Below are 27,930 nucleotides of genomic sequence, written 5' to 3' on the forward strand. Positions count from 1 at the left end.
CACAGACACACAGACACACACAGACACGGCCACACACACAGGCAGACACACACAGACACACACACGCACACAGACACGCGCACACACACACAGACACACACACACTTATATACAGAAGTACTCTTTGCCGATGACACTTCTTTCTTGCATTGAGGTACTTGTACCTCAGTAAAACTTGTGAATACTTCTTCACCGGATCAATAAGAGTCGAAGAATCAACGATCAACTTCCAGATTTTATTTCTTTAAGTTCACAACAGATTCACTGATGAAGATGAAGATGATGAAGAGCACTGAGGAAACATCAACACGCTCCACTGAACAGATCTCAGGTCTGTTTATATTCTGCATTCATTAAAGTTATTCACATGAATTCACTTATTGATCCGTTATCACTTATTTATTCTGTTAAATATTTATTATGAAATTAATTGACTTTGTATTTAAATCTTCTGTTCACTTAAATAAGATCAGAGACAATTATTTAACTTTAAAATCGTCTTCCTGTTGATCCAAACTTCAGAATAAAAGCCTCTGATTTTATTCTTTTGGCTCTCGGTTAATTCTAAAGATCATTAAATGTGTTAGTTAAAAACATAATGAACATTAATATCCACTCGTCAATAAAAACATTGATTATTGACATCGGAATAAGAAAACATCTCAAACTATAATTCTATAATTCATATTAATATGATTCATTAATATTGATAGTATTAATTACTATTAATATTAATATTAGTAATTCATATTAATAATATGGATTACTGTTAATATTAATATTCTACTATAAATCTGTAGAAATAAAACCGTTTATTGTTTCATCTTCTGTCGAGGTTTAACTTTCACTTTTTTAGCTTAGTTTCACCAGAGTTCATCTGGATGGATCACAACAACAACAACAACAACAACAACATGCAGAGCTTCTACTGAGACCAGCTGAACTACTAAACTACCGTCCACCAGCAGACGCTCCTCCTCTGACTCATCAGAAACATTTAGTACATCTAGTACTAGTACTCAAACTGGTGTCGTGTTACTTTAAGGGTACTAGTATTCAAACTGGTGTCGTGTTACTTTAAGGGTACTAGTATTCACACTGGTGTCGTGTTACTTTAAGGGTACTGGTATTCAAACTGGTGTCGTGTTACTTTAAGGGTACTAGTATTCAAACTGGTGTCGTGTTACTTTAAGGGTACTAGTATTCAAACTGGTGTCGTGTTACTTTAAGGGTACTAGTATTCAAACTGGTGTCGTGTTACTTTAAGGGTACTAGTATTCACACTGGTGTCGTGTTACTTTAAGGGTACTAGTATTCAAACTGGTGTCGTGTTACTTTAAGGGTACTAGTATTCAAACTGGTGTCGTGTTACTTTAAGGGTACTAGTATTCAAACTGGTGTTACTTTAAGGGTACTAGTATTCAAACTGGTGTTGTTACTTTAAGGGTACTAGTATTCACACTGGTGTCGTGTTACTTTAAGGGTACTAGTATTCAAACTGGTGTCGTGTTACTTTAAGGGTACTAGTATTCACACTGGTGTCGTGTTACTTTAAGGGTACTAGTATTCAAACTGGTGTTGTGTTACTTTAAGGGTACTAGTATTCAAACTGGTGTCGTGTTACTTTAAGGGTACTAGTATTCACACTGGTGTCGTGTTACTTTAAGGGTACTAGTATTCAAACTGGTGTCGTGTTACTTTAAGGGTACCAGTATTCAAACTGGTGTGTTACTTTAAGGGTACCAGTATTCAAACTGGTGTGTTACTTTAAGGGTACTAGTATTCAAACTGGTGTCGTGTTACTTTAAGGGTACTAGTATTCAAACTGGTGTCGTGTCACTTTAAGGGTACTAGTATTCACACCTGTGTCGTGTTACTTTAAGGGTACTAGTATTCAAAACTGGTGTTGTGTTACTTTAAGGGTACTAGTATTCAAACTGGTGTCGTGTTACTTTAAGGGTACTAGTATTCAAACTGGTGTTGTGTCACTTTAATAAGGGTACTAGTATTCACACCTGTGTCGTGTTACTTTAAGGGTACTAGTATTCAAACTGGTGTTGTGTTACTTTAAGGGTACTAGTATTCAAACTGGTGTCGTGTTACTTTAAGGGTACTAGTATTCAAACTGGTGTTGTGTCACTTTAAGGGTACTAGTATTCACACCTGTGTCGTGTTACTTTAAGGGTACTAGTATTCAAACTGGTGTTGTGTTACTTTAAGGGTACTAGTATTCAAACTGGTGTTGTGTTACTTTAAGGGTACTAGTATTCAAACTGGTGTCGTGTTACTTTAAGGGTACTAGTATTCAAACTGGTGTCGTGTCACTTTAAGGGTACTAGTATTCACAATGGTGTCGTGTCACTTTAAGGGTACTAGTATTCAAACTGGTGTTATTTTTAAACGATACCCGGCCAGACGAGTCGTGATTTAACTTTAAACGTCCTGATTGGTTCAGAGGGTTGAGAGGCTCCTGGTGGACCCTCATGCTCTCTGTTCACGGGTCACGATGAGGTCACTATGAGGTAACGATGAGGTCACAGGATGAGGTCACAGGATGCTCTCCCGCTCCTCGCCAAAGGTGACGGTGTCGGAGGACACGGTGCAGATCTCCGGCGGGTCTCCGGGTTTCAGGCCCCTCTTCAGGTGAACCACTCGGACGTTCTCGTTGTTGGGACCCGGCCTGGTGGAGGAGGAGGAGGAGCTCGGGGAGAGGATGACATCACTGGAGGAGGAGGCGGGGTTAAAGGAGGAAGAGGTGGTGGAGGTGGAGCCCTCTGCGGGTGGGCGGGGCCTGTTTCCCTGGTGGGCGTTGGTGGTGTTGTTGTTGAGCGTGACGTTGCTCGGCGTGCGGTTGAGGTTGAAGGACCTGGAGGAGGTCCAGCTCTCCTCGGGGCTGCTGCACTGGTCCTCGGAGCAGATGGACATGCGGGCGACGGCCGGGTCCTGGAGGCCGCTGAGGCTGCTGGGAAGTCCTCTCTTCCTGTCGTCGTCCAGCTCGATGAGGTCGGCCCTCTCCAGCTGAGACAGGTCAGCCTCCTCGTCCTGCAGCGAGTGGTTGGGTGAGCTCTCGTTGGACCGCACGCCGGAGTCCGACGAGTCCTTCTTGTCCAACATGGCATCCGACAGGTAGTCCTTCGCCTTCAGCGACAGCGAGCCGCCGGGAGGCTTTGGGTCGAACGCCTTCTTTCCATCTTTCAGCAGAAGAGGAGCGTTGTCGGACTCCTCCGACTCCTCGTCGTCGTCGCTGGTCAGCTTCCGGTAGCGCGGCCCGCCGCCGGCCTTCGTCTTCAGGTCGCCCTGGAAGAGCCCTGCCCCTTTCTCGGCCGAGGTCTTGCAGGTCATCGAGGACTTGGAGGACCCGTGGTCCCCCTTTTCGTCCTCCTCTGTGATGGGGTCCAGGGCGTCGCCGTTGGAGGTGAAGTCGGCGTTGTCTGCCGCCGGTTTACCACCGCCGCTCCTCTTGTTGAAGGACTTGCGTCCATCCTGCTCGCCGCCGCCGCCGCCGTCTTTGCTCTTGTCCTCTGTTGATGATGTCATGAACTGACCCGGCTGCGGTTGGACGGGCCTCTCTCCAGCGCCGCCCATCTCCACCTGAGCCATCTGGGCGATGTACTCCTGGTAGGCGTCGCGGTACTCGTCCTGCTGCCGGTCCGTCAGCCGGGAGATGTCGTTGGAGGACTCCTGGGAGTTCAGGCTGGTCATGCTGGCGGTGCGGTGGGCGCCCCCCTGAGGACAGACACCACAGAAGAAGAGTTCTATTGTTGGGACTGAAGGAGACGTGATGTCTGTATTCACTGAGCTCATGAGACAGTGTTCCTCTGGTGGGAGGAGCCTTAGGGATTACTTATTAAAATAAGAAAATAAATAAATATAATAAGATGAAATAAAATGAGAAAATAAAAAATTATAAAATGTTTTTATTGAAACATTTTTTTATAATATAAGGTAATAAAATAAAATAAAAATGTTATAAAGAAATGTGATAGAAAATTAAATATAAGGTAAAATAAGATTAGTTAAGAGAAGATAAGGGTGAGCAGCATGATAGTGTTACCATCCACTGCGTGGCCCCCTGTCTCTGGGCCTCGTCCAGTCCCACAGTGCTCAGCTCCTCAAAGCTCAGGTTGAAGCTGTACATCGGAGACGCGTCCGCTCCTCCGTGGGACGGAGCCGACGCTCGCCTCCCCGCCTCGGTGGGACAGCCTACCACGCTGCCTTGCTCGCTGGCAGCTTCCTCGTGCAGCACCTGACTCTCTATGTGACGCATGTCCAGAACCTGCAGGAGACAGATGATACCTGGACAGTCTCTCACTGAACTCTCAATATTTACATATGTTATAATATTACACCGGGGCTCTGAACAGCTAACAGGCTAACAGCTGGTTACCATGTAGGCTAACAGGCTAACAGCTGGTTACCATGTAGGCTAACATGCTAACAGCTGGTTACCATGTAGGCTAACATGCTAACAGCTGGTTACCATGTAGGCTAATATGCTAACAGCTGGTTACCATGTAGGCTAACATGCTAACAGCTGGTTACCATGTAGGCTAATATGCTAACAGGCTAACGTGACGATGACTCACCGTGGCTCTGAACAGCTGCCAGTCTCCAAAGTTCATGCTCATCTCCTTCTTCAGCTCGTCGATGTTGCACTGAGACAGAACTCTTCCGTTGACGTTGGCCTGGAAACCAGAAATAAACACCTTTTAGTGTCACATGACTCCTCCTCCTGCTCCCTGATGACCCGATGGCCGAGGCCACGCCCCCTCACCTTCCTGATGGTGGCGCCGTACTGTCCCGTCATGCTCTGGTCGATGCCGTCGATCAGCCGCACGCGCTCACAGACGGACTCCGTCGTCATGGAGCTGAGGACGGACGAGGAGGACGGACCCTGAACACAACACACACGCAGGTTCAATTCCCGAGACACAAACACACAGGAAGTACCAGTTCTATGAGGACATTAGTGATGTTATTACCAGGTAATAAACCAGATAATGAAGCTTATTATTGGTATTAAATCATTAAAACACTAATAACTTTATGTTTAATATGTTTAATAACTATTTTATTTAGTAAAAGTAGTAAAACGTGTTTCTATTTCTCAAAGGAACGCTTTGTTTTGGTATTAATAAATAAAAATGTCAAATAAAACCAGCTACCGACTAGTCCAGGTAAGGTGCATGCTGGGAGTTGTAGTGGGCAGAGGGAGTTAGTCTGATCAGGCAGGGAAGGAAGGAAGGAAGGAGTTAGGGAGAGTACCTGCTTCCTTTTCAAAGATGAAACCTTATACTGCAGACAGACAGACAGACAGACAGACAGGTGAGGAATGAAACATCTGGAAAAAGCTGACAGAAAAAGGTGAAAATGGTTTCTGACTGATTTCACTTTCAGATCATCAAAAGAGGAAAAAGAAATCAACCCATCCATTTAAAAAACAGGTTTTTTAACATCCCTGAACGCTACGCAGCCCCATAAACCACAGAAGAAGAGACAAGCCCGCCGCCGTCAACAGTAGAAGAAGAACAACAAAAAGCAGGTGATGCTGGAAAGGTTATTAAAATAACAGGAAATAAATATGCGTCATAATCAAAATAAATAAACAACACGTTTAATAATTAAAGTAATCATTAGTAAAATTTGTAAATGGGCTTCTATCCAAACCTGACAATTAATAACAATAATAATAATAATAATATAATAATGGATCAAATAAAAAATGATTAGTCACATAAACTGAGAGACGCTTTGGAATAAATAAACCAGCCTTTGTTTGATTCTATTTAATTCTGTTATTTTAAAAGAGAAAAGATATGAATAAATATTGTGTCGTGTTTCCCATTTATCTCTTTAATTAACTGATTAATTGATTCCAGTTTGTCTTAACGAGGCACCTTCGGTCCTCCGTACTCGGTGTCGTACTCACGGCTGGGACGTCCCGGCTGAAGGAGTGTTTGGGTGGAGCACGTGGGTGTAGGTGTGATGGGTAGGTGGAGGCCATGAGGGGGCGAGGCAGCTGGTAAAGGTGATGGGGGAAATATGGCTGAGGGGGGGGGGGGGGGGGCAGAAAATCAAAATGATTGGACCTCAAACAACAAGAAGGAAGCAAATAAAAACAAATGATAGAAACAGACATGATAGAAGGTGAACCAGGTGAACAGGAAGCTGTGACATCACAGCTTTACCTTCCACTCAACCAATCAGATGAGGAGACCCTGTGAGTGACATGAGCAGGTGTGGGCGGAGCCTGGACTCACCCTGTTGTAGAAGGGGTGCTGCGGTCCGGCCATGCCGCTGTAGTAGCTGCTGGGGGAGGCCACGCCCCCTCCCCCCCCCACTGGAGGAGGGTTAAAGGGGCCGATGAAGGAGGCGGAGGGAGAACACGACACCTGGCTGTACATGGAGGAGGGGCGTGGCTGGGCCTCCTGCAGGGGGACAGGGGGGTACGGGACTACGCCCACATTCATCTGGTCACGGGCAGCACGAACATCTGGATCAGAGAGAGAGAGAACATCTGGATCAGAGAGAGAGAGAACATCTGGATCAGAGAGAGAGAGAACATCTGGATCAGAGAGAGAGAGAACATCTGGATCAGAGAGAGAGGGAACATCTGGATCAGAGAGCGAGAACATCTGGATCAGAGAGAGAGAGAACATCTGGATCAGAGAGAGAGAGAACATCTGGATCAGAGAGAGAGAGAACATCTGGATCAGAGAGAGAGAGGGAACATCTGGATCAGAGAGAGGGAACATCTGGATCAGAGAGAGAGAGAGAACATCTGGATCAGAGAGAGAGAGAGAACATCTGGATCAGAGAGAGAGAGAGAACATCTGGATCAGAGGGAACATCTGGATCAGAGAGAGAGAGGAACTCTGGATCAGAGGAAACATCTGCATCAGAGAGAGAGAACATCTGGATCAGAGAGAGAGAGAACATCTGGATCAGAGAGAGAGAGAACATCTGGATCAGAGAGAGAGAGAGAACATCTGGGTCAGAGAGAGAAAACATATGGATCAGAGGGAACATCTGGATCAGAGAGAGAGAACATCTGGATCAGAGGGAATATCTGGATCAGAGAGAGAGAGAACATCTGGATCAGATGGAACATCTGGATCAGAGAGAGAGAGAGAACATCTGGATCAGAGAGAACATCTGGATCAGAGAGAGAGAAAATCTGGATCAGAGGGAACATCTGGATCAGAGAGAGAGAGAACATCTGGATCAGAGGGAACATCTGGATCAGAGAGAGAGAGAGAACATCTGGATCAGAGGGAAAATCTGGATCAGAGAGAGAGAGGATATCTGGATCAGAGGGAACATCTGGATCAGAGAGAGAGAGAACATCTGGATCAGAGAGAGAACATCTGGATCAGAGAGAGAGAACATCTGGGTCAGAGAGAGAAAACATCTGGATCAGAGGGAACATCTGGATCAGAGAGAGAGAGAACATCTGGATCAGATGGAACATCTGGATCAGAGAGAGAGAACATCTGGATCAGATGGAACATCTGGATCAGAGAGAGAGAGAACATCTGGATCAGATGGAACATCTGGATCAGAGAGAGAGAGAACATCTGGATCAGATGGAACATCTGGATCAGAGAGAGAGAGAACATCTGGATCAGAGGGAACATCTGGATCAGAGAGAGAGAGAGGATATCTAGATCAGAGGGAACATCTGGATCAGAGAGAGCGAGAACATCTGGATCAGATGGAACATCTGGATCAGAGAGAGAACATCTGGATCAGAGGGAACATCTGGATCAGAGAGAGAGAGAGAGAGGATATCTGGATCAGAGGGAACATCTGGATCAGAGAGAACATCTGGACATACCTGATATGATCTCCCTCAGTTTGGGGTCCAGGTTCACGGTGCAGGGCAGGAAGGTCCGGATGTCTCTGGATGTGAGGACGGGGGTCCGTGAGGACAAGAAGACCTCAAAGCTACGAGCGTCTCCATCGATCTCCAGCAGAGGCTCCACGTCTTTGGTGGTGGGGATGTTCCTACACACTCTGAGAGGAGGAGGAGAAGAAGACACTCTGAGAGGAGGAGGAGAAGACACTCTGAGGGGAGGACGAGAAGAAGACACTCTGAGAGGAGGAGAAGACACTCTGAGGGGAGGAGGAGAAGAAACTCTGAGAGGAGGAGGAGAAGAAGACACTCTGAGAGGAGGAGAAGACACTCCTCTGTACTACTGACAGGGGACCACGTCTCTCTGTGGGACTCGTCCAATCAGAGGCACACACTCACGCACTCACTCACACACACTTACTCACACACTTACTCACTCACTCACACACACACACTCACACATTCACTCACACACACACTCACACACTCACACACACACACACTTACTCACTCACTCACTCACACATTCACTCAGACACACACTTACTCACTCACTCACTCACTCACTCACACACTTACTCACACACACTTACTCACTCACTCACTCACACACACACACTTACTCACACACACACTTACTCACTCACTCACTCACACACACTTACTCACACACTTACTCACTCACTCACACACACACACTCACACATTCACTCACACACACTCACTCACTCACACACTTACTCACTCACTCACTCACTCACTCACTCACACATTCACTCAGACACACACACTTACTCACTCACTCACTCACACTTACTCACTCACTCACTCACTCACTCACACACTTACTCACTCACACACACACTTACTCACTCACTCACACACACTCACACACTCACTCACACACACACACACACACACTTACTCACTCACTCACTCACTCACTCACACATTCACTCAGACACACACACTTACTCACTCACTCACTCACACACACACTTACTCACACACTTACTCACTCACTCACACATTCACTCACACACACACACACTTACTCAGACATTCACTCACTCACACACACACTTACTCAGACACTCACTCACTCACACACACACTTACTCAGACACTCACTCACTCACACACACACACTTACTCAGACACTCACTCACTCACACACACACTTACTCAGACACTCACTCACACACACACACTTACTCAGACACACACTCACTCACACACACACTTACTCAGACACTCACTCACTCACACACACACTTACTCAGACACTCACTCACACACACACACTTACTCACACACACACTTACTCACACACTTACTCACATTCACTCACTCACTCACACACTCACACTTACTCACACACTCACACACTCACACACACACACACTTACTCACTCACTCACTCACTCACACATTCACTCACACACACACACACTCACATTTACTCACACACTCACACACACACACACACACTTACTCACTCACTCACTCACTCACTCACACACACACACTTACTCACTCACTCACACACTCACACACACACTTACTCACACACTCACTCACACACACACACACACACACACACACTTACTCACACACTCACACACACTCACTCACACACACACACTCACTCACTCACACACACTTACTCACTCACTCACTCACTCACACACACTCACTCACTCACTCACACACACTCACTCACACACACACTCACTCACTCACACACACACACTTACTCACTCACTCACTCACTCACACACACTCACTCACACACTCACACACACTCACTCACACACACACACTCACTCACTCACACACACTTACTCACTCACTCACTCACTCACACACACTCACTCACTCACTCACACACACTCACTCACTCACACACACTTACTCACTCACTCACTCACTCACTCACACTCACTCACTCACTCACTCACTCACTCACTCACTCACTCACTCACTCACTCACTCACTCACTCACTCACTCACTCACACACACACTCACTCACTCACACTCACACAGGGGCCCTCTGACCTCTCGTAGATGGTCTTGAGCGTGGCCTGGTCTGGGACTCCGTCGGTCTCCTCCAGGTACAGGATGAGCCAGGACGTCCTGTAGGGCCACTGCTCCGTCAGGTTGATCCAGGACGCCAGGCGGTCCCAGTTGAAGCCGATCTGATTGGCTCTGAGCAGGCGTCCCGTGACGGACACGATGTTGAGCAGCCTCCTCATGGTCTGAGGGCTGATGTCACTGAACCAGTCCTCCGTCACCATCAGCTTCGTCAGGTCGAAGGACATCTGACGGGTCACCGAGCGCTGCACCTGTCTCCTCCGGTACGTGTCCTGAACACACGGTCACATGATCATTATCATGTCACATGATCACCGTCAGGTGATCTGAAGTACTACATAACTACTGTAGTTATACACAACTTTCACATACTATTAGACAGTTTTCTCTGAATGAACGTGAGGAAACACACACTCACACATACTAACACACACGCACACACACACACACACACACACACACACACACACACTCACCCTGCGGTTCAGCGTCGTCTTGCTGCCAAACTTGGTTAATTCTCCCAAACTGTGCTGAGACAGTTTCCTGTCTAACTCCTCATGCCAACCTGCAGACAGACAGAGAGAGACATAGAGAGAGACAGAGAGACAGACAGACAGTGCTATAAGTGTCTCTACTATGACATCATCTGTTCTTCATGATTCATCACAAACATCAGATGTGAGTGATGTCCCCCCCCTACCGTCTGCGTCCCCATTGCTAGGCGCCGTGCTGCACATCTTCCTGGCGGAGGACAGTCCTCTGCTGTTCAGGAAGACGGGCAGGTGGACGATGTTCCTCATGTAGTCGTGACCGTTGATGTTGGAGTCTCTCAGCACGCTGTTCAGGTTCTGGTTGATGGCCTTGATGATGATGTGAGGGTCGCTGGCAAAGATGGAGATGAAGGGGCCTTTAGAGAACAGGACCCGGACCTGAGGGGGACCAGCAGAGACCAGGAGAGACCACGTTAGACCAGAGAACACGTTAGACCATCTACTGCACCTGAGGGGGACCAGCAGAGACCAGGAGAGACCACGTTAGACCATGTTAGACCAGAGAACACGCTAGACCGTCTACTGGACCGGTCTATCCTCCAGGAGGAGGAGGAAGAGGAGGAAGAGGAAGAAGAGGTGGAGGAGGAGGAGGAGGAGGAGGAGGAGTCTCACCGTGTCCAGCATCTGGAGGACTTTGTCTTGTTCACATGAGTCCAGTCCGTCAATGACCACGGTCAGTCTGGTCTGATGCTGCGTGAAGCTGTCGATGGTCTTCGCCATCCTCGCCATCAGCTCCACCTCAGTCTTCAGCACCTGCAGGACGACGCCACATGTCACGTATACAGCATATATATATATGTGTGTGTGTGTGTGTGTGTGTATGTATACACATATATATATGTGTGTGTATATGTTAGAGATTTAAGGCCTCACCTTCATGAAGCCCTCACTCTTCAGCTTGTGCATCCTGTTGGCGGCTCCGTGGAGCCTCTTCCTCTGAGAGTTCAGCACCGAGTCCGTCACCCTCCACCAGGTCCGGCAGTTGAGCAGCAGAGCCAGACCCACCACGCCGCCCACGGCGATCAGCACGCCGTTCACCGTGCGGTTCTCCCCGTCCACCTTGAACACGGACAGCAGAGCCACGCCGCTCAGCAAGCAGACCAGAACCACAGCGAAGAGGATGAAGGACGGGACGCAGCACGTCTTCTTCCACTTCCTGTTTCCTGAGGAGACGAGAGGAGGAGAGGTGAGGTGGGGGGGAGTGTGTGTGTGTGTGAGTGTGAGTGTGTCTCTGTGTGTGTCTCTGTGTGTGTGTGTGTGTGTGTCTCTCTGTGTGTGTCTGTGTGTGTGTGTGTCTCTGTGTGTGTCTCTGTGTGTGTGTGTGTGTGTGTGTGAGTGTGTGTGTCTCTGTGTGTGTGTGTGTGAGTGTGTCTCTGTAGTGTCTCTGTGTGTGTGTGTGTGTGTCTCTCTGTGTGTCTGTGTGTGTGTGTGTGTCTCTGTGTGTGTCTCTCTGTGTCTCTCTGTGTGTGTGTGTGTGTGTGTGTGAGTGTGTCTGTGTGTGTGTCTCTGTGTGTGTCTCTGTGTGTGTCTCTCTGTGTGTCTGTGTGTGTGTGTGTGTCTCTGTGTGTGTCTGTGTGTGTGTCTCTCTGTGTCTCTGTGTGTGTGTGTGTGTGTGTGTGTGTGTGTGTGTGTGTGTGTGTGTGTGTGTGTGTGTGTGTGTGTGTGTGTGTGTGTGTACCCTGCGTCTCCTCCGTCTTGAACACTCTGAACAGACGAGTAGCCATGAAGCCGAACTCTCTCTCACAGGCGTCTGACAGCGTCGCGATCATCTCGGCCATCGACGTCTCTCCACCGACGCTCGACAGCCGGTTGTAGTCTGTGAACAGGAACCTGAGGGAACATGTGATGACATCATCGTGACATCACTTCCTCTGATGATGTCGTATCATCTGTTATCTTCTGGGGACATTACATTTGAATCAACGTTATTTATACAGTTAAATAACCCCGAGGTTGTCTTCTCAGGCGCTGACAGGTGAGCAGTGTTACCTGACAGGCAGAGCTCTGGTACTCTGCTCCGGCAGCTCCGGTGGGTTCACAAACATCAGCCTCAGCAGCAGCTCCAGATACCCGATGTGACGGGCCAGACGGGTGCTGAGCAGCCACGCCCAGTTCCAGCTCTCGCCCTCCCGACGCCCGCCGAAGTACACCACCACTGAAGAAGAAAACCTTTATTAATACACCACCACTGAGACGGAGCCTAGAGTTATTAAATGCATGCAGTGCAGTAATATTGCCCGTTGAGATGTAGTGTAGCAGGATTATCTCTGTGTACTCACCGAAGAAGACGTAGAGCAGAGCCAGCAGGCTCAGGGAGACGGCCATGGAGAGTTTGGGGTCGACAGTGAAACCGAGGACGACGGCGACGGAGCCGCAGAGCAGCAGAGACAGAACCACCACGAGCCAGGAGAACTGGAACAACGGCTCGATCTGCTGACCGGCAAACGTCTTCATCTCATCTGAGGAGGAACATTAACATGCATCCATACTCTGTAGCCCTGTGTGTGTGTGTGTGTGTGTGTGTGTGTGTGTGTGTGTGTGTGTGTGTGTGTGTGTGTGTGAGGACTCACCCTCCAGCTTCTTCAGCAGGAAGGACTTGCCGCTGCCCCACTGGGCATACAGACCCACACAGATGGGGGGCTGCATGGTGGGCTCACTCAGGATGTCGGCCAGAGCAGAGCTGTACAGATCATAACCCAACATGTCTCCATCTGTCTCTGTGGGGGACAGGTGACCTGCAGGGGGGGGACGGGTGTGTTATACACACACATCAACACACCTGAAGCTAAACCTTTGTGTGTTGATGTGTGTGTTTTCTATAATGAGAGAGAAGCGTACGCGCTCCAAAGATCTGCGTGAGGATGCTCTTCTGGTGGCTGCAGTCGATGTTGTAGGGTGTCTCTCCGCCCTTGTTGGGTCGGTACAGCAGGCGGCCATCTTTGGGGTTCCTGAGGAGGAGCTCGGCCAGGCGGCGGCTCCGCCCACGGATGGCGATGTGGAGGGGCGTGTCTCCTTTCTGAAGAACAGGAAGTACAGAGGTGAAACTGTGGATCCCTACCGACATGAAGAAGTTTATTTTGAAGAGCACACTTCTTAGCGTTGTGTGGTATTAGATGCTCTCTGCTGATGTTGGTTGAGTCTTTATAGTTCTCACCTTATCGACAGCCGACACTTTAGCTCCTTTATCCAGCAGCAGCTCCACGATCTCAATGTTCCTCATCTTGGTGGCTTTGATCAGAGGAGTCTCTCCGTCCTGAGATAGGAGACAGGAGACAGGAGACAGGAGACACAACGGTCACAAATACGAAGGAGTTCCTGAGTGATGATAGTATTCCCTCATTGCAGCAGTCTAGCTTCAGGGAACAACGTAGCCCCACCAGGGTGCTGTTACCTTCTCTAAAGGTTCTTAATGATACAATAGAGTTGCGTCTCGTGTGACACAGATGTGTGTGTGTTGGTGTGTGTGTGTGTTCAGGTGTCTGTGTGTGTGAGTGTGTGTGTTCAGGAGTGTGTGTGTGTTGGTGTGAGTGAGTGAGTGAGTGAGTGAGTGTGTCTCACCTTGGTGCAGGTCTCTGTGTCTGGGTTACACTGCAGGATGTCTCTCACCATCGAGGCGTTTCCTTTCTCCACAGCCCAGTACAGAGCCGTCTTATTCTCCTGGAGACACATCAGAGTGAGACATCAGAGAGAGACATCAGAGTGAGACATCAGAGAGAGACTTCAGAGAGAGACATCAGAGAGAGACGTTAGAGTGAGATGTCAGAGTGAGACATCAGAGAGAGACATCAGAGACGTCAGGGTGAGATGTCAGAGAGAGACGTCAGAGTGAGACATCATAGAGAGACATCAGAGTGAGACAGTTAGATGTCAGAGAGAGACATCAGAGTGAGACAGTGAGATGTCAGAGTGAGACATCAGAGAGAGACGTCAGAGTGAGATGTCAGAGTGAGACATCAGAGAGACATCAGAGTGAGACAGTGAGATGTCAGAGTGAGACATCATAGAGAGACATCAGAGTGAGACAGTGAGATGTCAGAGTGAGACATCAGAGAGACATCAGAGTGAGACAGTGAGATGTCAGAGTGAGACAGTGAGATGTCAGAGAGAGACATCAGAGAGACATCAGAGTGAGACAGTGAGATGTCAGAGTGAGACAGTGAGATGTCAGAGTGAGACATCAGAGAGACATCAGAGTGAGACAGTGAGATGTCAGAGTGAGACATCAGAGAGAGACGTCAGAGTGAGATATCAGAGAGACATCAGAGTGAGACAGTGAGATGTCAGAGTGAGACATCATAGAGAGACATCAGAGTGAGACAGTGAGATGTCAGAGTGAGACATCAGAGAGACATCAGAGTGAGACAGTGAGATGTCAGAGTGAGACAGTGAGATGTCAGAGTGAGACATCAGAGTGAGACAGTGAGATGTCAGAGTGAGACATCAGAGTGAGACAGTGAGATGTCAGAGTGAGACAGTGAGATGTCAGAGTGAGACATCAGAGTGAGACAGTGAGATGTCAGAGTGAGACATCAGAGTGAGACAGTGAGATGTCAGAGTGAGACATCAGAGAGACGTCAGAGTGAGACATCAGAGTGAGGCGTTAGAGAGAGACATCAGAGAGAGACGTCAGAGTGAGACGTCAGAGTGAGACATCAGCATTAATTCTATTATTATTATGATGTTCTCACCTGTCCTCTGATGTCGATGTCGGCGTATTTGTGCAGCAGAGCTCTGACGATCTCCACATGACCCCCCCTCACTGCTCCGATCAGCACCGTGTCCCCGCTCTGTAGTGTAGACACACACACACACACACACACACACACACACACACTCATCAGTGATGAGTAACAACAGACCCACAGAATGAACACATGAACACAAACACCGTGGTGCGTTCAGGGTCACCAGAGTGTATGCGGTCTCACCCGGTCCGGGATATTGACGTAGGTCCCTGCGTCCAGCAGGTCCTGGACTATCTCGGTGTAGCCCTCCTTGGCAGCGATCATCAGCGCCGTGTTCCCGTCTTTGTCTGTCATGTTGACGTTAGGGTTCCTCTTCAGCAGCTCCTTCACCACCTCAGTGTAGCCGCCCTTCACCGCCACGATGAGGGCCGTCATGGAGTTCTGAGGAGGAACCATAGTACTATATCATATATAATATATATATATTTATTTATATACCTTGACACATACATCTATACACAGTACTCCTAAAGCAGCAGTACTACAGAGTACTCATAAAGCAGCAGTACTACACAGTACTCCTTGTCTTACCGCTCCCTCCTGGTCTACGTCCGCTCCGTTCTCCAGAAGATGCATCACACAGTCAAAGTGTCCTTTCCTGGATGCCCAGATCAGAGGAGTGGTCCCATACTGTCTCACACACACACACACACACACACAGAGAGAGAGAGACACACATGCACACACACAAACACACAGAGAGACACGCGCACACACAGGCAGAGAGAGACACACACACACACACACACACACAGAGAGACACACACAGAAACAGATTAATTGATTGATTGACCATTATCTATCAGGTATTGTATCATTATTGTTGTTGTTGTCTTCACCTTGTCTGAACAGTTGACTTTGGCTCCTTCACGCAGAAGAACTTTGACGATGTCAGCGTGTCCTCGACCTGCTGACCAGATGATCGGGTACACACTGTACTGCTGTGAGACAGGCAGAGAGAGAGACAGGGAGAGAGAGACAGAGAGAGCGACAGCGAGAGAGAGAGACAGACAGACGGGGAGAGAGAGAGACAGAGAGAGAGAGAGAGAGAGAGGGAGAGAGAGAGAGGGAGAGAGAGAGAGAGAGAGAGAGAGAGAGAGAGTTAATGACTGATTATCTGTAATATCAATGTTCTTTCTCAGCTGAGTGTAGATGAAGCATTTGTTCATTAAATGTAACTCATGTAGCATCAGGCTAGTTAGCTAGCTAGCATGTTACCTGTCCTGTAGTGTTGGGTTAGTGTGTTACCAGTCCTGTAGTGTTGGGTTAATGTGTTACCTGTCCTGTAGTGTTGGGTTAGTGTGTTACCAGTCCTGTAGTGTTGGGGTAATGTGTTACCTGTCCTGTAGTGTTGGGTTAGTGTGTTACCTGTCCTGTAGTGTTGCGTTAATGTGTTACCTGTCCTGTAGTGTTGGGTTAATGTGTTACCTGTCCTGTAGTGTTGAGGTTAGTGTGTTACCTGTCCTGTAGTGTTGGGTTAGTGTGTTACCTGTCCTGTAGTGTTGGGTTAATGTGTTACCTGTCCTGTAGTGTTGCGTTAGTGTGTTACCTGTCCTGTTGAGGTTAGTGTGTTACCTGTCCTGTAGTGTTGGGTTAGTGTGTTACCTGTCCTGTAGTGTTGCGTTAGTGTGTTACCTGTCCTGTAGTGTTGGGTTAATGTGTTACCTGTCCTGTAGTGTTGAGGTTAGTGTGTTACCTGTCCTGTAGTGTTGGGTTAGTGTGTTACCTGTCCTGTAGTGTTGGGTTAATGTGTTACCTGTCCTGTAGTGTTGGGTTAATGTGTTACCTGTCCTGTAGTGTTGGGTTAATGTGTTACCTGTCCTGTAGTGTTGAGGTTAGTGTGTTACCTGTCCTGTAGTGTTGGGTTAATGTGTTACCTGTCCTGTAGTGTTGGGTTAGTGTGTTACCTGTCCTGTAGTGTTGAGGTTAGTGTGTTACCTGTCCTGTAGTGTTGGGTTAGTGTGTTACCTGTCCTGTAGTGTTGGGTTAATGTGTTACCTGTCCTGTAGTGTTGCGTTAGTGTGTTACCTGTCCTGTTGAGGTTAGTGTGTTACCTGTCCTGTAGTGTTGGGTTAGTGTGTTACCTGTCCTGTAGTGTTGCGTTAGTGTGTTACCTGTCCTGTAGTGTTGGGTTAATGTGTTACCTGTCCTGTAGTGTTGAGGTTAGTGTGTTACCTGTCCTGTAGTGTTGGGTTAGTGTGTTACCTGTCCTGTAGTGTTGGGTTAATGTGTTACCTGTCCTGTAGTGTTGCGTTAGTGTGTTACCTGTCCTGTAGTGTTGAGTTAATGTGTTACCTGTCCTGTAGTGTTGAGGTTAGTGTGTTACCTGTCCTGTAGTGTTGGGTTAGTGTGTTACCTGTCCTGTAGTGTTGGGTTAATGTGTTACCTGTCCTGTAGTGTTGGGTTAATGTGTTACCTGTCCTGTAGTGTTGAGGTTAGTGTGTTACCTGTCCTGTAGTGTTGGGTTAGTGTGTTACCTGTCCTGTAGTGTTGGGTTAGTGTGTTACCTGTCCTGTAGTGTTGCGTTAGTGTGTTACCTGTCCTGTAGTGTTGGGTTAGTGTGTTACCTGTCCTGTAGTGTTGGGTTAGTGTGTTACCTGTCCTGTAGTGTTGGGTTAATGTGTTACCTGTCCTGTAGTGTTGGGGTTCGCTCCGTTCTCCAGCAGCAGCTCGGTGACCTCCACACGGCCTTTATAAGACGCCCAGGTCAGAGCCGTCCAGCCGCCCTGAAACAGAATCACACAGTAGGTCATTCATGTGTTCATCTATTGATTATTATTATTAGGGCCCGAGCAACCGACGTCGGGCCAGCGAAGGCCCTTTTCAGTTTTGTTTTATTTATACATTTTTTTCAGATTGTTATTTTTCCACTTTGGGTTAATATTTGGAGTATTTGCCATACTTCAAAAGTCACCAAATTTTGCAGACTTGTCAGGCCTGGTGAAAATAGCCATCTGACATAGGTTGCATATTTGTGTGTAAAATGGCTCTCGGATTATTCTTTACACATAGGTGTCATCATGATGTGTAAGCAGAATAGGTGTTACAATTTACATGCTAAAAAACAAGACCTTTGTAATCAAAATCGGGAGTTTTCATCGAAGAACCGTGACGTGGCGTGGCGGCCATTTTGCCTCATTGTTTATGAAAAAAAGAAGTTGTTATAACTCCAAGGTGCATTATCCAATCCGCATAAACCTTCTTATGCATGATGCTACTTCAAGCTTGAACATACTTCAATTGAAAATATTTCAATAACTCATAGCGCCGCCTACTGGCTAAAGGAAATGTCATATTCTATACTTTTATTTATACCTCTTAGCCAGGTGACTTGATGAGTCTCAAATTTGGTAAGGATAGCCTTAAGACATTGATGATGCATCATCATGAATATTGTGAGTTTTCGTTGAACGCTGTTGCCGTGGCGACGCATCGTTCGCCATGAAAAAGGAAGCTGATGGTTTAGTAGGTTAGGATGCTCAAAAACTCATGGAACTTTGTACATGTGTCATAGGTCATAGGAAGAAATATTTTATATGATTGTTTGGCTTGGCCGTTTTAAATTGCCTCTATAGCGCCCCCTACAATATTTCAAAACAGCAGCCCCAGCGCTACATTTCAGCTACATGTATGAAACTTAGTAAGCACATGTATCCTATGGAGACTTAAATATAAGTCTCTTGGGACCATGCTCTAAACCCTACCGGATTTTTCTGTCATTTGTTCATAGATTTTGGCCTATTTCTAGTCGCTATACTTTAACGAACTCCTCCTAGGGAATTTGTCTGATCCTCTTCAAATTTTGTCAGTACAATGTCAAGACCGTTGTCATTAAAAGTTATCAAAAGCTTTACGTTTGAGGGAATGGTTTAGCCGTAGGGGGCGGCTACTTTATGTGATTCCCCATCAAACAAGCTGATGTAACTCAGCTGGACTTGTTCCAAACGGTCCCAAACTTCACATGCTTGATAACACTCATGGCCTGAGGATGTCTACAAGCTGATTCTCACTAATACTCACAGCGCCACCTGCTGGCGAAAGGAAATCTGCATTTTGTGATAAACACCTCCGATTTACATGACTTTTACACCATGTGGTTTACATTTGACACAGAGCTACATGATGCATGTGTTCTGTAGCGCCAGGCAGCGGATACAGGAAGCATCGGACTATTTGTAAAGCATCATTTCCAGCATCAGGCGGTCCACGCGGGATTAAAAATGTCTCGCTCGGGGACGCGCTGTCCGACGGTCGCGGACATGCGGGAGGATGCGAGGGCCCGTTCATCGCTGCTCGCAGCTTTAATTATTATTTTTATTCTCTATGTCAGTGAGCTGAGTAAATACAATGTACTTGACTTGAAGGAGGACATTAAGGAGAGAAAGTAAACAGAAGAAACTATGAAAGAAAATGCTTCCTTGTCCATAAACACTGAATATGTGTGTTTCCTGTTGTGGACTACATGTCCCATGAGTCTTAGCGGCGCCGCCCCACCATGTCTCTGTGCTCGATGTAGGCGCTGTTCTCCAGCAGCTCCTTCACCACCTCAACGTGTCCTTCTTTAGCTGCTGAGATCAGAGCAGACCAGCAGTCCTGAGGAGAGAGAGAGAGAGAGCGAGAGAGGAGGTTATCATGAGGAGGAGGAGAGAGAGAGAGAGAGAGAGGAGGTTATCATGAGGAGGAGGGAGGAGGGGGAGAGAGAGAGGTTATCATGAGGAGAGAGAGAGAGAGAGAGAAAGAGAGAGGAGGTTATCATGAGGAGGAGGGAGGAGGGGGAGAGAGAGAGGTTATCATGAGGAGGAGAGAGAGAGAGAGAGGAGGTTATCATGAGGAGGAGAGAGATATATATATATATGTTTCATCTATTTCATTTATGTATTTTACTTTGTGCTCCGTGATGTTCATGTTTCTATGATTGATATTAACTCTATGAATTCATCTTAATCAACATCTAAATCTAAAGAATACCAAAACAATAAATACATGAACATGAACATATAAATACATAAACATATAAATATAAATACATAAACATATATATATAAATACATAAACATATATATATAAATACATAAACATATAAATATAAATACATAAACATATATATATAAATACATAAACATATAAATATAAATACATAAACATATATATATAAATACATAAACATATATATATAAATACATAAACATATAAATATAAATACATAAACATATATATATATATATATACATAAACATATAAATATAAATACATAAACATAAATATAAATGCATACGCCGACATTTAAAAATGAATAACTACATTTTAAAATTAAGTTAAATTGAAAAATAAATGAAATATTATTATATATGAATAAAAAGGTGAATAAATAAAGAAGCTAATTAAAGCAAAAATATTAATTTATGTAATATTTTATCAATGAATTAATGTATTTTTGATATCATTGGTACATTTCATGGCAATTTAATTAATTTATTCCTTTGTGATTGTCAGCCTCTGTCATCCGTATTTAACATATATATTATTATTATTATATATATTATTATTATTATATATATTATTATTATTAAATATTTTTATAGGTTATCATGAGGAGGAGGAGGGGGAGAGAGAGAGGTTATCATGAGGAGGAGAGAGAGAGAGAGGAGGTTATCGTGAGGAGGAGAGAGAGAGAGAGAGAGAGGAGGTTATCATGAGGAGGAGGGAGGAGGAGAGAGAGAGAGAGAGGAGGTTATCATGAGGAGAGAGAGAGAGGGAGAGAGAGAGAGAGAGGAGGTTATCATGAGGAGAGAGAGAGAGGGAGAGAGAGAGAGAGAGGAGGTTATCATGAGGAGGGGGAGGAGGAGGCGAGAGAGAGAGAGGTTATCATGAGGAGAGAGAGAGAGAGAGAGAGAGAGAGAGGAGGTTATCATGAGGAGGAGGAGGGGGAGGAGGAGAGAGAGAGAGAGAGGAGGTTATCAGGAGGAGGAGGAGGAGGGGGAGAGAGAGAGAGAGAGAGGAGGTTATCAGGAGGAGGAAGAGGAGGGGGAGAGAGAGAGAGAGAGAGAGAGGAGGTTATCATGAGGAGGAGAAGGGGGAGGAGGAGGAGGGGGAGAGGAGGAGGGAGGAGGAGGAGATTATCATGAGGAGGGGGAGGAGAGAGAGAGGAGGAGGAGGAGGTTATCATGAGGAGGGGGAGGAGGAGGAGAGAGAGAGAGGAGGTTATCAGGAGGAGGAGGGAGGAGGGGGAGAGAGAGAGAGGTTATCATGAGGAGGAGAGAGAGAGAGAGAGGAGGTTATCATGAGGAGGAGGGAGGAGGGGTAGAGAGAGAGAGGAGGTTATCATGAGGAGGAGGGAGGAGGGGGAGAGAGAGAGGTTATCATGAGGAGGAGAGAGAGAGAGAGAGGAGGTTATCATGAGGAGGAGGGAGGAGGGGTAGAGAGAGAGAGGAGGTTATCATGAGGAGGAGGGAGGAGGGGGAGAGAGAGAGGTTATCATGAGGAGGAGAGAGAGAGAGAGAGAGAGAGAGGAGGTTATCATGAGGAGGAGGGAGGGGGGGAGGAGGAGGAGGGAGAGAGAGAGAGGTTATCATGAGGAGGAGAGAGGAGGGGGAGAGAGAGCGAGGTTATCATGAGGAGAGAGAGAGAGAGAGAGAGAGAGAGGAGGTTATCATGAGGAGGAGGAGGAGAGAGAGAGAGAGAGGAGGTTATCAGGAGGAGGAGGAGGAGGAGGAGGAGGGGGAGAGAGAGAGAGAGAGAGAGAGAGGAGGTTATCAGGAGGAGGAGGGAGGAGGGGGAGAGAGAGCGAGGTTATCATGAGGAGAGAGAGAGAGAGAGAGAGAGAGAGAGGAGGTTATCATGAGGAGGAGGAGGAGAGAGAGAGAGAGAGGAGGTTATCAGGAGGAGGAAGAGGAGGGGGAGAGAGAGAGAGAGAGAGAGAGGAGGTTATCATGAGGAGGAGAAGGGGGAGGAGGAGGAGGGGGAGAGGAGGAGGGAGGAGGAGGAGATTATCATGAGGAGGGGGAGGAGAGAGAGAGGAGGAGGAGGAGGTTATCATGAGGAGGGGGAGGAGGAGGAGAGAGAGAGAGGAGGTTATCAGGAGGAGGAGGGAGGAGGGGGAGAGAGAGAGAGGTTATCATGAGGAGGAGAGAGAGAGAGAGAGGAGGTTATCATGAGGAGGAGGGAGGAGGGGTAGAGAGAGAGAGGAGGTTATCATGAGGAGGAGGGAGGAGGGGGAGAGAGAGAGGTTATCATGAGGAGGAGAGAGAGAGAGAGAGAGGAGGTTATCATGAGGAGGAGGGAGGAGGGGTAGAGAGAGAGAGGAGGTTATCATGAGGAGGAGGGAGGAGGGGGAGAGAGAGAGGTTATCATGAGGAGGAGAGAGAGAGAGAGAGAGAGAGAGGAGGTTATCATGAGGAGGAGGGAGGGGGGGAGGAGGAGGAGGGAGAGAGAGAGAGGTTATCATGAGGAGGAGAGAGGAGGGGGAGAGAGAGCGAGGTTATCATGAGGAGAGAGAGAGAGAGAGAGAGAGAGAGGAGGTTATCATGAGGAGGAGGAGGAGAGAGAGAGAGAGAGGAGGTTATCAGGAGGAGGAGGAGGAGGAGGAGGAGGGGGAGAGAGAGAGAGAGAGAGAGAGAGGAGGTTATCAGGAGGAGGAGGGAGGAGGGGGAGAGAGAGCGAGGTTATCATGAGGAGAGAGAGAGAGAGAGAGAGAGAGAGAGAGGAGGTTATCATGAGGAGGAGGAGGAGAGAGAGAGAGAGAGGAGGTTATCAGGAGGAGGAGGAGGAGGAGGAGGAGGGGGAGAGAGAGAGAGAGAGAGAGAGGAGGTTATCAGGAGGAGGAAGAGGAGGGGGAGAGAGAGAGAGAGAGGAGGTTATCATGAGGAGGAGAAGGGGGAGGAGGAGGAGGGGGAGAGGAGGAGGGAGGAGGAGATTATCATGAGGAGGGGGAGGAGAGAGAGAGGAGGAGGAGGAGGTTATCATGAGGAGGAGGGGGAGGAGGAGGAGAGAGAGAGGAGGTTATCAGGAGGAGGAGGGAGGAGGGGGAGAGAGAGAGAGGTTATCATGAGGAGGAGAGAGAGAGAGAGAGAGAGAGAGGAGGTTATCATGAGGAGGAGGGAGGAGGGGGAGAGAGAGAGGTTATCATGAGGAGGAGAGAGAGAGAGAGAGGAGGTTATGAGGAGGGAGGAGGGGTAGAGAGAGAGAGGAGGTTATCATGAGGAGGAGGGAGGGGGGGAGGAGGAGGAGAGAGAGAGAGGAGGTTATCATGAGGAGGAGGGAGGAGGGGGAGAGAGAGAGGTTATCATGAGGAGGAGAGAGAGAGAGAGAGAGAGAGAGAGGAGGTTATCATGAGGAGGGGGAGGAGGAGGCGAGAGAGAGAGAGGTTATCATGAGGAGAGAGAGAGAGAGAGAGAGAGAGAGAGAGGAGGTTATCATGAGGAGGAGGGAGGAGGGGGAGAGAGAGAGGTTATCATGAGGAGGAGAGAGAGAGAGAGAGAGGAGGTTATCATGAGGAGGAGGGAGGAGGAGGGGGAGGAGGAGAGAGAGAGAGAGAGGAGGTTATCATGAGGAGAGAGAGAGAGAGAGAGGGAGAGAGAGAGAGGTTATCATGAGGAGAGAGAGAGAGAGAGAGGGAGAGAGAGAGAGAGAGGTTATCATGAGGAGAGAGAGAGAGAGAGAGAGGAGGTTATCATGAGGAGGAGGAGGAGGGGGAGGAGGAGAGAGAGAGAGGAGGTTATCATGAGGAGGAGGAGGAGGAGGAGGGGGAGGAGGAGAGAGAGAGGAGGTTATCAGGAGGAGGAAGAGGAGGGGGAGAGAGAGAGAGAGAGAGGAGGTTATCATGAGGAGAGAGAGAGACAGAGAGAGGGAGAGAGAGAGAGAGAGGTTATCATGAGGAGAGAGAGAGACAGAGAGAGGGAGAGAGAGAGAGAGAGGTTATCATGAGGAGAGAGAGAGAGAGAGAGAGAGAGAGAGAGAGAGAGGAGGTTATCATGAGGAGGAGGAGGAGGGGGAGGAGGAGAGAGAGAGAGGAGGTTATCATGAGGAGGAGGAGGAGAGAGAGAGAGAGAGAGAGAGGAGGTTATCAGGAGGAGGAAGAGGAGGGGGAGAGAGAGAGAGAGAGAGAGGAGGTTATCAGGAGGAGGAGGGGGGAGAGGAGGAGAGGGAGGAGGAGGTTATCATGAGGAGGAGGAGAGGAGGAGGAGGGAGGAGGAGGAGGTTATCATGAGGAGGAGGGGGGGAGGAGAAGAGAGAGAGAGAGAGAGAGGAGGTTATCATGAGGAGGAGGGAGGAGCAGGAGGTTATCATGAGGAGGAGGAGGAGGAGAGGAGGAGGGGGAGGAGGAGAGAGAGAGAGAGAGGAGGTTATCATGAGGAGAGAGAGAGAGAGAGGGAGAGAGAGAGAGAGAGAGGAGGTTATCATGAGGAGGAGGGAGGAGCAGGAGGTTATCATGAGGAGGAGGAGGAGAGGAGGAGGGGGAGGAGGAGAGAGAGAGAGAGAGAGAGGAGGTTATCATGAGGAGAGAGAGAGAGGTTATCATGAGGAGAGAGAGAGAGAGAGAGGTTATCATGAGGAGAGAGAGAGAGAGAGAGAGAGAGGAGGTTATCATGAGGAGGAGGAGGAGGGGGAGGAGGAGAGAGAGAGAGGAGGTTATCATGAGGAGGAGGAGGAGGAGGGGGAGGAGGAGAGAGAGAGAGAGAGAGGAGGTTATCAGGAGGAGGAAGAGGAGGGGGAGAGAGAGAGAGAGAGAGAGGAGGTTATCAGGAGGGGGAGGGGGGAGAGGAGGAGAGGGAGGAGGAGGAGGTTATCATGAGGAGGAGGAGAGGAGGAGGGAGGAGGAGGTTATCATGAGGAGGAGAAGGGGGAGGAGGAGGATGAGGAGGTTATCATGAGGAGGAGGGGGGGGAGGAGAAGAGAGAGAGAGAGAGAGAGGAGGTTATCATGAGGAGGAGGGAGGAGCAGGAGGTTATCATGAGGAGGAGGAGGAGGAGAGGAGGAGGGGGAGGGAGGTGCAGGAGGTTATCATGAGGAGGAGGGGGAGAGGAGGAGGGAGGAGGAGGTTATCATGAGGAGGAGAAGGGGGAGGAGGGGGAGAGGAGGAGGAGGTTATCATGAGGAGGGGGAGAGAGAGGAGGTTATCATGAGGAGGAGGGGGAGGAGGAGGTTGTTATCATGAGGAGGAGGAGGGGGATAGGAGGAGGAGAGGAGGAGGTTATCATGAGGAGGAGGAGGGAGAGGAGGGGGAGGAGGAGGTGATGATCTCCTCACCACATCGTCCAGGTTCACATTAGCTCCTCTCCTGATCAGCTCCTGGATGATCTCCAGACTTCCCTGTTCTGCTGCCAGCATGAGAGGAGTCTGACCGTTCTGAGTGAACACAGAGTATAAGTACATACAGTATACATGTACATATATACATATATATACTCGTGGTACCCGGTGAGCTGAGCGCGAGGGTACGTACGTCACTGCGTCCGTCCACCTCCTTGAAGCGGTCCAGGTGAGTCCTCAGGGCGCTCAGGTTCTCCTCCTCCACGTAGCTGAACAGGTTCTGAATCGCCAGAGTGGTCATCTTGATGGAGGTGGTGGTATCCATGGTTACCATCTCTTACCGCTGCCCCTAGTGACGGGACAGAGTATGACACCAGGGTCAGAGGTCTCACACACACACACTTCAGTGAACTCAGCCGCCATGGAAACAGTCTCCTAGCACAGCCATCTTGTTTTACAGGTGTAACAGAGATTACTGAGACCAGTTTATATCATGTCTCTGGTCCTGAGAGCAGGATATACATTCAGTATAGTACTCTCTTATAATACATCAATATATCAATATATATATATGTTTCATCTATTTCATTTATGTATTTTACTTTGTGCTCCGTGATGTTCATGTTTCTATGATTGATATTAACTCTATGAATTCATCTTAATCAACATCTAAATCTAAAGAATACCAAAACAATAAATACATGAACATGAACATATAAATACATAAACATATAAATATAAATACATAAACATATATATATAAATACATAAACATATAAATATAAATAAATAAACATATATATATATATATATATATATATATATATACATAAACATATAAATATAAATACATAAACATATAAATATAAATACATAAACATATATATATAAATACATAAACATATAAATATAATACATAAACATAAATATAAATGCATACGCCGACATTTAAAAATGAATAACTACATTTTAAAATTAAGTTAAATTGAAAAATAAATGAAATATTATTATATATGAATAAAAAGGTGAATAAATAAAGAAGCTAATTAAAGCAAAAATATTAATTTATGTAATATTTTATCAATGAATTAATGTATTTTTGATATCATTGGTACATTTCATGGCAATTTAATTAATTTATTCCTTTGTGATTGTCAGCCTCTGTCATCCGTATTTAACATATATATTATTATTATAATATATATTATTATTATTATTATATATTTTATATAATAACTATATATAATAACAATATATATATTATTATTATTATATATATATTATTATTATTAAATGTGGATGTTTAAAGGTTTGTGTGGTTGTGGTGACGTTCATTGTTTATTGTATTTATTGTTCATAGATGACAGCAGCTGATCATTATCTGTATTATTGGTTATTGATTAACGTTCAGGCCTCAGGTACCATGACGACATTCAGTATGAGATATAATACAAAATAAAACAATAATTACATATGATTACAGGACAATAATCGAGATATTAAATGAATGATTTAAATATGAAATAACTCCTTCTTCTTCTCTGTTTTTATCTCATAAACTGAAGAGACTAAACACATTACATTAAAGTACATGTATGTTCTTATTTATTGTATATATTATATATATATACATTTATCTCCATAATAAAAACACCCCAGTTATTTTAAATATTATTAAATATAATTGAATATATATATATATATATATATATATATATATATATATATATATATATATATATATATATATATATATATATATATATATATATATATATATGTATCTATTGTCTTTGCTATATTCACATACAGATCTACAGTGTTCCAGGTGAATTCCTTTATTATCATTATTATTATTAGCATTGTTATTATTATTATTAGCATTATCATTAGCCTGTGTGTCTGAATGAGGCCACGCCCTGTTTTCCATAAACATGAATCCACATATAAATACACTAACAGTGTGGTACTAGTACACATCAGTACTGCATATATGTTAGTAATAACTGTGTTATAACACTGCAGTAACCTGAATAACCTTCATGTACTGAAGACCATTGAGACCCGAACAACGAGAACCAGAACCACTAATGACCTCATCATTTATACATTTATTAATCCACAATAATCAAACTTATCGAACATTTAACGTTTCTCTCATTTTATGTTCCTGATCATTCAGCGACAAGTGTCAATCAAATATGGATCGATGACATCAGAGAAGATGCTGCCGGTTAGAAACGAGAGAAGAAGAAGAAAAAGAACCGTGTTTTACCTGAAGAACTGAATCAGAATGTTCGGGTCCAGTGGTCCGGGTTCGGCTTCAGGTTCGGGTCTCGGTTCCGGTCGTTGGTTCTCGGGTTTGTCCTCTCGGCCTGTGTTCACTCTCCATCCAGAACAACAGCAGCCATCTTTGATCAGAACAAACAACCAACC

The 27,930-nt window shown here is 46.6% G+C and overlaps 1 protein-coding gene across 1 annotated transcript; it reads right to left on the bottom strand.

Annotated features, from left to right (window-relative positions):
- Positions 1–235: 235 nt before the first annotated feature.
- Positions 236–27,900, bottom strand: kidins220b (kinase D-interacting substrate 220b). Its single transcript, XM_076112182.1, has 28 exons — positions 27,770–27,900; positions 25,688–25,843; positions 25,492–25,590; positions 19,741–19,839; positions 17,874–17,972; positions 16,086–16,187; positions 15,778–15,876; positions 15,430–15,627; positions 15,190–15,288; positions 14,060–14,158; positions 13,656–13,754; positions 13,340–13,517; positions 13,072–13,236; positions 12,781–12,960; positions 12,491–12,656; positions 12,180–12,331; positions 11,375–11,664; positions 11,114–11,254; positions 10,651–10,879; positions 10,427–10,515; positions 9,915–10,222; positions 7,838–8,016; positions 6,261–6,493; positions 5,930–6,046; positions 4,775–4,894; positions 4,587–4,685; positions 4,055–4,276; positions 236–3,726 (listed from the first exon to the last, which is right to left on the bottom strand). The coding sequence occupies exons 2-28, from the start codon at positions 25,826–25,828 to the stop codon at positions 2,548–2,550; spliced, it is 5,181 nt and encodes a 1,726-aa protein (XP_075968297.1). The 5' UTR covers positions 25,829–25,843; positions 27,770–27,900; the 3' UTR covers positions 236–2,547.
- Positions 27,901–27,930: the final 30 nt, after the last annotated feature.

Source organism: Anarhichas minor, unplaced genomic scaffold (assembly GCF_050575085.1).
Source record: "Anarhichas minor isolate MPS153535 unplaced genomic scaffold, ASM5057508v1 ptg000047l, whole genome shotgun sequence".
NCBI classification, from domain to species: domain Eukaryota; kingdom Metazoa; phylum Chordata; class Actinopteri; order Perciformes; family Anarhichadidae; genus Anarhichas; species Anarhichas minor.

What these genes read in the sequence shown, in the direction of transcription:
- kidins220b (XM_076112182.1), bottom strand. Translation starts at nt 25,828, where the DNA reads ATGGTAACCATGGATACCACCACCTCCATCAAGATGACCACTCTGGCG. An exon ending in CCTGCTGAAGAAGCTGGAGG is followed by an intron (nt 12,961 to 13,071) that starts GTGAGTCCTCAC and finishes GTTCCTCCTCAG; the next exon opens with ATGAGATGAAGACGTTTGCC. An exon ending in ACGGCGCCACCATCAGGAAG is followed by an intron (nt 4,686 to 4,774) that starts GTGAGGGGGCGT and finishes TCTGGTTTCCAG; the next exon opens with GCCAACGTCAACGGAAGAGT.